At 39.6% G+C, this 13,195-nt stretch overlaps 1 protein-coding gene across 6 annotated transcripts in view; it reads left to right on the top strand.

Annotated features, from left to right (window-relative positions):
- Positions 1–13,195, top strand: part of spon1a (spondin 1a) — a 135,716-nt gene that overhangs the window by 49,982 nt on the left and 72,539 nt on the right. For 4 of the 6 annotated variants that reach the window (XM_042407149.1, XM_042407142.1, XM_042407172.1 and 1 more), the window contains 4 exons: positions 9,520–9,671; positions 10,020–10,182; positions 10,930–11,293; positions 12,355–12,461. In XM_042407149.1, the coding sequence (XP_042263083.1) occupies positions 11,062–11,293; positions 12,355–12,461 (339 nt within the window). In that variant the 5' untranslated portion in view covers positions 9,520–9,671; positions 10,020–10,182; positions 10,930–11,061. Of the gene's footprint in view, positions 1–5,626; positions 5,860–6,822; positions 6,882–9,519; positions 9,672–10,019; positions 10,183–10,929; positions 11,294–12,354; positions 12,462–13,195 lie in introns of all 6 variants that reach the window. The other 2 variants (XM_042407158.1, XM_042407166.1) reach the window with 2 other exon arrangements.

A 13,195-nucleotide genomic window follows, 5' to 3' on the forward strand; every position in this document is an offset into this window, starting at 1 on the left:
GAATATACTGCACTGCATGTGCTGGATATATATATGTGATTAATGGAAATGTTCTTGCCCTAGAGGAAACTGTCTTGTCAAAAGCAAGCCTATTTCAAAGACACTTCACTTAGATCTGTGCAATTATTTGGCTTTTAGCCCTTTTTCTTGCTCTGCATCCTCCGCAAAACACTCCACTCCAGGAGTGAGCTTTAATATCTCTTAAAATGAAGATGATACTACATGCCATATTTTAGTAAAAATTGAAGATATCAAACCTGAATATGTCTGAAGCCTAAATATGAGAAATGCAGTTGACTTTTAGGTTGACTTGAAAATGAGCACTGGAATGCTGTCAGTGACATCAAATGAGATTTAAACGTTTTAAGATTTCACATTTATTTAAAAAGGGTACTAAAATTTAAAATTCTTACATGCTGTTTCTTGCTAAGAGAATAAATAGTTGTCACAAACAGAGAAACTTACATACTGCTTAGATGCTTAATATCTAATGTGTTCAACATGTGGATTTGTGCAACATGCAAAGCAGTATGGTATGATAGTGTATAAATGGATTCACAGTCCCTATGGCACACATACTTATCAGGTGAATATATATATATATATGTGGTGTTTACTCCCACATATGAAATCGGAGAAAACATGCCTTCACTCAAAAATGAGAAAACACTCCATGAGGGTCCTTCTCTAGTAATTAAAGGGGTCTTATCTGTATGCTTAGCTACAAATGTACAATACATACAGTAGGTTATATTAACTGATATGTGGTAGAAACTAGGTTATGACCATAATTGGGATATCTCCCTATGGGGTATGCTCCCCTGTATAGCCCTCAGAAGCTCCCTAATTCATTATACCAGCCACAATTGGCTAGCAGTTGTGATGTTGGTGTCCAGAGGAGGACATCTCCTATTTAAAGGGTGTACATTGTGTCACAGAGTCATTCTAATGACTTTCTCTTTCTTACTTCGCGCAAGGAGGGTGGACTGGTGAGATACCTCACTCATTCTATCAGAGAATCATGGACTCCTTTATTGCCAGATAAGCTTCTAGGCCAACTGCCACTTACTCCTAGGTAGAAAGTCCCTCAAATGAAACTGCACTCAAAAGGCATGTGCCAGTGTTGGTGCAGTGAGTCCAATTTGTAGAACTTCACGTGGGGTGAGGCCCACCTTCCAGCTGAACATCCTGGAGAGAAATGCTGTTGAATAGGGCCTGGGCACTGCCATACTCCTGGTGGAGTGAGCATGCAGACAAAATGGGGTCTGAAGACCCACACTTAGTAGTGTAGGCCATAGCAATAACCTCTACCGACCAGGGGGAAAGGAGTTGCTTAGGGATAGGTTTGTCTTTATGTGGCTTAGCTCATAAAACAAAAATCTGATCTGACCTCCTGAATTTCCCAGTCCTGTCTATGTAGATGTGTAGAGCACACACTGGATGCAACATATGGAGTCATTTATCCTCAGATGAGGCAAATGACAGTGGGATGGAAAACCATCAGGTTAATAGCCACTAACTTTGTTTTTATCTTTGTCTGGTAGCGGTAGCTTCACAACTCAGTCACATGAAAAGAGCTGGAGATCGTCATCATCTTTTCCTTTGGAAAGAAGAGCGTCAAATGCCTTCACAAACCCATCAGAGTACCCTTCAACTGCTATGAGGATCCCAGAGTCACTAAGCTATCCCCCCTTAGTAGTGGGTGCGCAACATCAAATTTGTTGCTTCAACTGATGCCTGGAGTGGCTATATCAGTGTAACTAGATGATTAGGTAGTGTCCATCAGCATGGGGTCCTGCTGAGACAGGCATGCTAGCCTGCAACAGAGGATTTTAAGGGTGGCAGGCAGCACACAGGTGTCCTTAGCTGATCTTTTACATCCACAGATGCACACCTGTGATGGGGGTTTAACAGAAACATTAGGAGGCCATAGCCATAGGTGATGACTGTACTGTGTGTGGTAACCAGCGGTGAATTACCGGTTAATACAATGAAGAGCTTTCTTTGAAACTTTGATGCTAGCGTTGTTGCTAACCAACAGGCTAGGATACTTTATGTTTCAGCGGGTGTGCTGCTAGTGCTTTGTGATTACTGTTTGTTAACGGCCTAGGCAGTTTTCAGCCAGCTGCATGGCAACAGCTCTGTTGACAGCCTGAAGTCTCCAATTCCGAACGCTATGGTGAAGAGCCAGAGACAGCTACAACCTAAATCAATGATAGCGATCTGTAGACTGTGAAGCTTAACATCATTGTATGCAGTCACGTTTTTAGAGTGACCCTTCTCTGGACACCAGCTTCACAACTACCAGCCAATTGTGTATTGCCCCCAACAAGCTCCACCATTTCAAATCTCAGAGCTCATACAAGCTTCAGCATTTCTAACCTTTTACTCAAACTTAACAGTCAATTTCCTAATATCGAAAACTAATCACTTTATTTATGGATCTTGCTGGGAAGAATACATGGCTGTGTTTAGGTACTGCCTTTTAGGCTTTCTGTAATTAAGGCTAAAACCTCAAGAGCCTACCCTTTTTGGGTAGCTATCTCCACAGACCATAGTCTTTATCACAGAGTACGATGAACACTGATTTTGTAAAAGTGTGCATTTCAAACATCATTGAAAGCATATATTCTTTGCGCGCAGGTTTCCTTTATGGAGTGCATTCTATGTTTGAAGCCCCATGTTCTAGCTGGCACCAGATACACCTCTTCTCAATAGTGGGAGAAATACAATCCACTACAATAGCCCTCCAACAAATGCTACTTTTGAAAGGCTTATAACTGTCATACAGGACTAAACTCCATATGAAACATCTTCAGACCTTCAGCTATATATAATATTACCCTTGTATCATGTCTTTGACCTATAATGTATGGAACATATGTGGAACATGATGCTATATATTCTTTGTGCTCACTGTTGTGTGAAATGTAGTGAGAATGGAAATCAGAAGATAATACATGTAATTCTGCTGTAGAGAAGCAATGGTGTACTATCTGCACATACTGTATGTAGTGTATATGTGTGTGCGTTGATTTGAGTCAAAAACCTGTATTGTTACTTATTATGTGTTGTGTTTATAAGCTCATTTTATAAGGGTTTTTTTGTGGGCTTTTAAATTAGTTGCTCTTCTGGTATTGTTTGAGTGGTAATAGAGTGGGATACATTTAGATGAGAGATACAGGACCTGTAGTGCTTCCGGGCATGACATTCGAGAAGAGAGAACACAAGTGCGTCTTCAGCTAACGCGTGCAGGTTCCTAACTAAAGGTCAGCAGCAAGTGGAGGGCTGAGATTGAGAAAAGGTCAGAGTCTCTTTCAAAATGCTGGTAACAAAATAGTAACTATCATAAACAAGTGGAACACATCAGGTCCTTTAACTCATGATAATACAAATAATAACATTAGTTTTACGAGGAAACATGATAGACTGTGAATTGGAGTGATCCAATAGCAAACTCATTGTACAGTACAGTCGAATAGAGATTTTGAATGATATGCCAATGAGTCTGTTGCCCAGTCCAGTGTTGGAGAATGTCATAGCACTTATGGCACAGACAGCATAGATGTTAATGTGACATTTAAACAGTTGGATGCCTTGGCCTTCAAGTTTATATGGACACTGTGTCCTACAGTCCTCTAAGAGATATAAACTGAATGTCTACTGTCAGAAGCATGACCTCACATGGTCACAGTTCGCATATTATCAAAGATTCATATTTAGTTTCACTTCTAGTCTTTACATTAACATGTTCAAGAAGGATGCCTTTGAGAAATATTAAACAAATTGACAGTTTTTATTTCATTATTCAGAGTCAGATATCGATGCAATAACTGAATATATGTAAACTGGCAGGGCTTTGCAATGTACTTTTTTCAATATTAAGGTTATTCAAAGGTCTACACCTGCAATAAACTATATTCCTTTTTAAACTCAATTGCTGGCAAATTGATATAATGAAACTATTAATGTAACTTGATGCATGTATTGAGCATATACACACACATAGACATACACACATACACTATCCTCGTGAACAGTGCTTCAAACCGTCATTGTTGAGTTCCAGTCTCTGTGTTGATCCTTTCCAATGTTGTGTTATTCTATCTGGTGAAATGCTGTGAGATGGCTTATATTAGTGGTTTACATCAGGTCTGAGAACACCTGCGTGGCATCTCTTTTTTTTCTAATGTGCCTATCTTGTTCCAAGAATACATCTTTGCTTGACTTGTGAAGAGAAATATCATCTATAGAACTGACACAGCACATATGAATGCCTGTAATAACTCTATTGGAGTACTAAAATACTGTCATAATAGACTCTTTGATTTTTTTTTTTGTACTATCGAGATTTTAGATATCATTGTCCAAACACGTTCATGCAAATGCCTCACTGACCCAGTCTTTCGCATCTAAACACTGTATTTTCTGATATACTAGTGGCAAACTTTGGCTGCGGCAGTCTGTTTCTGAGTCAGAAACTTAATAGTTTCTGACAGGGTGTGTGATTTCCTCAAAGCCATTTAGATATGGCCCAGTCTCCTAAGAGCTAAAGACAGGATTCAATAAGTAATGCCTCAGCAGGCCCCAGCACCTGGCGATCCCCGTCACCTTCTGGCTGACTGTAATCATTTGTGATAGCCCCCGTACGCTTGCTGGCCTCCCAACAGCACATGTTTCACTCAGGCTTTTAGACGGACATCAAAATGCATTACCTCCAAAGCAGTAGATGGGGGCCTGGATGCATGAAACCAGGGTGGAAATAAAGACATTAACAATGTCTGCAGGCCAAGGTTGCTGGACTGTGCTGAGTGACATCAGAGCCTATTATACATGTACATCAAGGGCAATTAATGCACTTAAGTTAAGGATATTTCAGATCATTGTTATAACTTAAGTTTCAGCATGCTGACCTGAAATATATATAACTGACATGTATAAACTATATATCATGTACATAATAAGATGTCACACTGGGATTAATGCTCAAGGGCTACAACCTCTAAATACTTATCTTTCTCCTTCAATTTAAGTGGAAACAACATGGTAGATCCCAGGTTCTCTGCATATAGCACCATTTCATGGTAAATATGGCCTTAATGACTCAGCAGCAGGGGGCTCGGCTGTTTAATGAGCAGGCTCTCCTGCTCCACCACGATCAAATGAGAGCCTAATTTGATTTTCCCTCTTGACCTCTATTCCTCTCAGAAAAACAACAAAGCACAGGGAATTTTCCAAAGGCTTGTGCAGGAGTAGATAAATTCAAGGGTGTGTGAGAGAGAAAGAGAGGATAATGATCAGAATTTGCCCATGAGGATGTAAAGTATACATACTGTATATCGTACTATTGCTAACATGCACATGCAATATGTATATGAGCATTAATGCACAAACTGGTTTGAAGTGCAGCAGTTGACGCATAAGTATAAATTACGTTTTATACTGTGGTTCATCATGAATGTCATAAAAACGTATTGTAGATTAGATAATACAAAAGGTTATTTTAAATAATAGCCAAAACACAGTGCAAGTATTTAAGCCGGGCAGCAGAGAGGAATTAAAATCAGTATTTGTCTGTTTTTGTTGGACCCCTGTCGGAAACGTGCCCTATGATTTGATCCCTTAGATGTGGCAGTAGAAGAGACCACTTCAGAGGCAACCAGCACACCATGGCGTCACCATGGAGGAAAACACACAGCGGGTGTCTAGACCATCAATAACAATTTCATATGCTGATACCACCACATCCACAGACCATATGTGCTCTGTCCAACTGTTGTCAGCAAAGTGAAAGACTGTTTTCTAACTTGAGACATGGATCCATAAACTTCATGCTTCCCAGAGGTGAAGCCACATTGGGTCTGTATTGCTTCCTGTGTTGTTTTATTTCCTTCCTACATAATTTTATCAACAAACAACTGTTCCTTTTCACCCATCTTATCCCTTGTCAAATTATCATATAGTCTGCAGCTACTCTGTTTTACATGCTTCAATTTGTCCCTCCCTTGAGGTACAGAATGAAATAGGTTCTGTGAAAAGTCGAGTAAGTTATAGAATTCTCTGTTATCAGCATGTCAACCAGCCTCAAACTTCACTTCACATTTTCGTCATTACTTTTGTGTTGTCCTGTTAAATGGAAAGCAATTTTAATATAATAACATTTAAGTATTGTTTGTTTGTCCAGAAAAAGGTCATTTAAAAGTGGTGGCTATTTTCAGCATTGCTGTATTCCACATCCCTAGTTGCACACACACATATACTGTACCTGATGCAGTACATTCACAGTCTCCTACTGTTGCCTCTGAGTAGCTCCCCTGTTGGGGGCTAAGTGCCCCACTCAAGGGCAACTCAAGAATAGTTGTTGAGGGAATGACAGCTCATAACTCATTCAACTTCACCACTCAGATTTTATCAACCGGGAATTCAAAGCAGAAATCCCTGGTCAGAGAATGCTTCTCTAACATTATGAAGCAATAAAACTTAGAGATATTATCATCCCTGTAGAGGCTATGAAAGACACCAGGCAGTACATATACACAAATAAGAGTTTTGAGTATAGAAATCAATTTTCAATAACTACAGACTCCCTTGGCAGTATATCATGTGATAGCTCTATAGTTTTTGGCTCACAACTGTTTGGCTCACAACAATGTCGATACAGAATTTGTCAGAACAAAAGGATGAAAAAAAAACAGCAAACTGCCTTTTTGAATTAATATCATGCTCAGTATAGAGGTACAGTTGATATGAACATGGAATGCATTAAGCTTTACTGTGTTAAAAGTATGTTTAAACATACTATCATTTTTGTCTGTTATGCAGTGACACTCAAGTCAACACAGAAAATGGAGATAGTGGCCAACCCCTGTATAATATATGAGGTAAATGTATTTGAAAATTATGTTATGCTGAGTGTAGTTACACAAATCAACAATTTTGCTCAGCTATTCTGCTCAAATTGGTTAATGGGAATGTAAAAATCACGCAGATGTTGTTCTGACATACAGTGTATTTTGTAAAAGGCAGGGAGTAACCTGAGGGCTGAAGGTGGAGAAAAGATTCAGCTCAGCAGGGCTGTGAGACAAAATGCTTTCATGACACCTGCTGGTCTGGTGTTCTGCTATCCAGACTCCTTATTCCTTTCCTCCCCCATCATCCATCTATCAACTCAGCGGTAGATGCACAGAGCATAGCCACTCTCCATTTGTCAGTGCCCATCAGAACTGGTTACATTCTCATTACATGCCTGCTGACCCTTTTGAAGACTGAAATAAACTCTCTGGGTGTTGCAAGAAAATGTCACAAAGGATAAAATGTAGTCTATCTCCTGAGCAAGATTAAGAGGCAAAGAAACGAGAGGGATTACATCAACAATTTTCTGTTTATTGTCTCACACCCAGTGTTGTGTTCTTGTTGTGTAAGGCGTCATATTTTTATTTCAATGACTGGAGAACTGGTGGTGAACAGACAACTGTCAAAACCGATATGCTTTGGAAGAGAAAGGAAATGAGAGAGGAAAAGCAGAAAATAAGGTGAGGGAGATAACAAGAGAGGGAGCCAGCAAGCAATCAGGGGAGATTATTTTATTTCTTAGCCTGTAAATGAGACACAGAAGGTCAAAATAAAGCAAACCACAGGACAGATTAAAAAGTGATTACTCTTGAAGGTAGGTTTTCTGTCATGGTTTGGTCAAAACAACCCCTACGTTTTCCAGACGAGGACTAATTTCACTCAGTAGGGCTTTACACATGCAGGGAGTTGTCCAACCAACACTAAATAAACTGCTTCTGTTACTGAGCTTAACAATGCATGGTTGGTTTTAGGAGCTGTCAATTGCTGAGCCAATCAATCGATAAGTCATTATTTGATAATATGTAATGAAAAGCAACAGATCTTGGCAAGCCAAATTTGCATTAATGTATTGATTAAATGTTACTCCAAACAGTCATGTATTCATTACCATTTAAATTGCATCATGCCAGGACACAAAGGACACTTTCCCTGTTGTAGAGCAACTGACATGATCATGAGTAGTAGTTGAGCGCTATTGACATTCTGATTGCATATGTGCACATATGTTAACAAGAAAGAGACACAAAGCCTGGAAAGAAAACAAAACAAGCAGACAATGAAGAGAAAAGAGGAAACTAGAGTTTACATTTGATCCAAGAATCACAGAAAGCCAATTCATGGCATGTATTTTGCCAACTATACTTACCAAGGACTGCTGAGTAACAGTAATTCAAATTCACCTGAAAAATATTTGGATACTGTATGAGTTTTGATAGGCTGGTCAAAACCTTCGCTCTCTCAAAAAAAAAATCTCAAACTTGATATCCTTTGATAAATTCACAAAGAGGCCATCACAATAGGGTAAGGAATCATTAAGTTTCAGCTGAGGTGTTGATGGAAATCATAATGTACCAGAATTTTCCTTATAACCACTTAACTAGGCTATATAACTTATAGCCTAGTTATAAAGCCATGAGTTATGCTTCCCAGTATAAACATTGGTCCGGTAAGATAAGCTAAAGCACTAAAACACAAGTGCCACTTAGTGTTGAGCAGAAGGCTACATGGACTGATATAATGGACTATATACAGTATGTGCACAGTATTACCTATAAAAGTTTATACTTAATTTATTAACAGATAAGTTAATAATGAGTGAAACATAAACAATGACAACACTGTGGTGAATAAAGTGACATTGACATTGTTCTCCATATAACTTTTAAAGTTTTGGGTTAATAATTTAAACAAGTGATTAATCTGGGTCCATTTATATGACAAAAGTTACTCCTATGACTATAAGTCTACACAGAGATACATTACTCTACACAAACTATATTTTTCAGAGTGCCTACATGCACATTTTGGTATTTGGTAAACAAACAAAATGACTTTTAACTGCTTATTATGCTCATTATAATCTATTTTAGCTTATCTATTTATATTTTGGTATTCATATGCAATTTGTCATTCATTTATATTGGAAAGTATAGCTCTATATTATACATTTCATTTATATGCATTTTACATTTGATTTTAATACGTGTCTTTACTTAATCAGATTTAGATATTTAAATAGAAAATGAAAACTTACATTAACAGATGCTTTCTCCTGACTTTTGATGAGGCGAGGTTCTTGACGATGTCATCAAAATCCAAGGTCGTAAATGCATTCTCAATTGCCAGCAGGGCTAAGGTGTTCAGTTTTTTTTTTTTAAGGTCTCCATATTTTCTCAGTGATACATAAAAATCCACAATATTTTGACAGGGTTTGTTTGATGCAAAGTAGTCAAGCATTATGTCGTCAATTTTGTTCCATTTTGCAGGGTCTGATGAATAACGTTAGCTTGCTATCACCCCGTCTGGTTCCAGAGTTTCTGTTTTCTCTGGTCTGCTCCAATTCCATAGTCATATCCTGTGATGTTGATGCTGATGTTGTTGTTGATGCGTTGTTTTCATCTGTTGTCCATCCTTGTTGCTTGTGGTGGTGTTTTTGTGTCGTTGTAGAGGAATCATCCTCAGTATCTGTCAAAGTTGTGACCCGCTGCTGCTCTACTGCTAATGTAACATTGGAGCTAAAATCACCTGCCTCTGCCACCGAGTATTCGAGTGTGGAAGGTCCTGGATCGAGGCTGGATCGTGGGCTTTGAAATTGCAGGGTCTGAGAGAAATTTCTGTAAAGCCCCTCTCTGTCGTTTTCTTTCTTCTTCTTTTTTCTTTTTTTTCCCGCTTTGCTGCAAATGAAAGCATACCGAAAAGCTACTAGCCTACATGTCACTGCTGCTAACACATGAACACGATTTCCATTGAACCAGAAATACTTTTGCCTGCACATTGGCGCTAACGTTGTGCATGCTAAAAGAAAAAAAAGAATAAATAAATATATAAACATTGAAATAAAGTCGTAGATCTGATTTTTATATTTTTCAATTTTTTTAAAAATATATGTTTAACATAATTTCATGTAGGCAGTTCATGTTCTTTACTCCTCTGTCTGGGCCCCCTAGGGCAGTGAGGCCCTGGGCATGTGCCTGGAGTGCCTGTGCGTAGATCCGGCCATGAGTCTACAAGACCACACTGCACAGCTTGCAGGATAACATATGAGCTGCATGTGTGGCTGACAGATCCAGCTCAGCATGTGAGATTTCCTCTGTAGCAACAAGGCTTCAGGTCAGAGAATGTTTTTCTTGAGATTTACCAATATTCTCCTAGAAGACAATAACATGAACAATGGCTAAAATCTCCTTGTGTTGATAAATGACCGAAGAGTTCCTTTTAGACATTCAACGTTCAAAAACGCAGATTTGCTGGGACATAATGAACAGGCTACCCTCTGTGATCTTAATTATTTGTGAAATTGTGTGGATGCTCAAAAGGCATCAATTAACTTTTGCACACCAGGAATATAGAAAGGAAAGCAGTCACCAATCAGCCAATGAATCCATCACTACAGGTGACTCAACGCTTGTTTAATTAGTCACCCTGACAACCGTTTAGCATGCCTTATAAATTCCTTTGCGTGTGTCTGTGTATGTCCCTGTCTCCCTTATACTTAGGGCCCTTGAGTGATGACACACACACACACACACACACACACACACACACAGAAGAGAGAGTTCAATCCAAGTATGTCAAACGTGTTGCCTCCTCTCAGCACTCATTGGTAGGAATGTTTGTCTTTGTCCCCAGTTTGTTGGTTCACAGTGTTCCTCACTAGTAGGTTTGTAAATAGCTGTGGCCGTGGAGACAGCCGCGCAACGCTCATTCCTCGCTTGGCCATTTCCCCGGACCCCTGCTATCCTGCTCAGTCTAACCAGCGGCACGCAGTGTGCACTTCTCTTAGAGCGAGTGCACAGCACATCCCATCACTCCCCTTTCTCTCCCTCTCTCTCTCTCTCTCTCTCTCATTCACACCAGGATGGATCTACCCTCCTAGCACAGAAGAAGTCTTCTTGGCAAGTTTGTTTCACATTTAGGAGAAAACAAAACGTTTCTTCTCCTCAAGACAAGATTTCCTTCATCTCCGCGCATCAGCTTGCAACCTTCACGATGACGGCAACCGGGCTACAATCACGCGTTATGCTCCTGCTTTGCTTCATCTCCACCGCAGCGTGCAATATGTTTGCATTCACCGAGGAGCCCTCTGAGAGAGTCGGGAGGGGAGACGGGTATTGTAGTCGAATATTACGGGCTCAGAGCAATCGGAAGGAGGGCAACACGGAGTTTCGTCTCCGCGTTGAGGGAGACCCGGAGAGCTATCAGCCAGGGAGCACATACAGAGGTTTGTCTGCCAGATTTACGAGCGCGATGTGCGCACTGTCAAACAAACACAGCGGGATATGCAACTTACAATAAGTTTCTAGAGTCTACTTTTGATGCGTCTCTAGTGTATCCCTGAAAGTAAAGCATATTTGATGAGTCAAAGTTATTGTTGTTAGAGGCAACCCTGCATCACTGTAAAGAAATATGAATTTAAATAGGCCTATTAAAAACCATGATTGACGTTAATTTACTCTAAAACCAAATTTGAGCACCAATTAGTAAATAGTACTTGTTAAAAATGTCTCTATAATCAAAACATTTATTTATTTTATAAGTTTTTATAAGCTCTTTTATGCTTTTGGGTATTCTCATAGTTAAAATAGATTTCATAAAGCCAGCAATGCCTTGCTCCTGTCTAAAGTGAAAGTTAGTGGGTGCAGTGTATATGTGCCATCTGCTGTGAATCTCGAAGGCTCATGCTGTCCTGGTCCCGACACTAATGTTGCTCTGCAGTTGGTTCATTCTTTCCTGATTTAATCATAAACAGTTTCATATAATCCAAATCACATAATTTAATTAGCTCGAAGTGTGGTGTCGGAAATTACATTTTTTTGTAATAAAAGCTATCACCTGTAGTAGGAATGAGTCATTTTGAAGTCTAAAAGACTTATCTCAACTTACTGATAAAGCTGTCAGGTACAGAAAATTAAATTTTATTCGAAGTAAATGAACATTTTTTTCTGTCCTGCTAGATTGCAAAATGCACAAAAACATTATCTTGAACATTTTATGAAAATACTGCCAGGTCTAGACTGAGCCATTATATAATTGTTATCTGAGCCATACCCACAAGAACAGGTGGAACGATTGATTGTGCAAAAAATAGTAATTACAATTATATCGGAATATCTCAGGCTTTATCCATCAGAACTCAACAAATCTATTGTTGCTATTTCTAAATATAACATTACTCAGGCAGGTGGTTAATTATGTCCACTTCAGTGTTGGACTGAGTGTTGTAGTTCTGCTTAATTCTTTGACAATTGATGGTTGCTGTCACTCTTGTTTGCTTCCATCCAGTGACTCTGATTGCATCCAGCCCCTCCTACTTTAGAGGGTTCACTCTTATTGCTCTGAGGGAGGGCGCAGAAGGAGACAGGGATGAAGACTACATTGGAAATTTCCAGGTAAGGTAGCAGCTAAAGATATGATAGCTGGTATAGTCAGAATAATATGACATGGATTTTCCTCCGTTATCACCATGCTGTTCCATAGTAACTAATTAACCACCCCCTGTCCATTCACAGTATGTCAGATGTGTAGTGGGCCTCAGTTGTAAGAAAAAACGGAAAACCAGTTAACCACACCTGACTTAACCATGATATCAACACCATCCTTTCTCTGGACTTCAGCACAAGCACAGCGTATGACATGTGTGAAGAAAGGGAAAAAAATAGACTGATCTTACTGTAGATGGTGAGGGGGGTGGAGGGGTTGACAGATCTTTGCACAGCTTTACTGTCTTCACATGTCAGAGTGTGATTATTCTCACCTCACCACCTCTAATAAGCTTGATATAGCATATGAAATGAGCATACTCTTAGCTCAGCTCCGTGTAGCTATGTTTTTTTCCAAGCTGTGGAAGTACACGTGTGGGGAATTTGAGGAGCTGTGTGTACACAAGCAGGTATACATGTATGTAGGAAGTGTGTAATTGCTGTAGTTGAGAGGTTAATTAGCATTTTATACAGGCAGGTCCAGCTGGAGTAATGTAGGGAGGAGGCAGAAAACAGAGTGGGGCCAATAGTGAGAAAGAAAGAGAGAGAAGGCAAGGAAACTGGTGCTGTTACGCACATGTGATAATGGCCAAATGTGTGAATGCAGTGTGAGCAGGAGAGTGGTAGAGAGAAGGAGAACGTGC

This window comes from Thunnus maccoyii, chromosome 1 (assembly GCF_910596095.1).
Source record: "Thunnus maccoyii chromosome 1, fThuMac1.1, whole genome shotgun sequence".
In the NCBI taxonomy this organism is placed as follows: Eukaryota; Metazoa; Chordata; class Actinopteri; order Scombriformes; family Scombridae; genus Thunnus; species Thunnus maccoyii.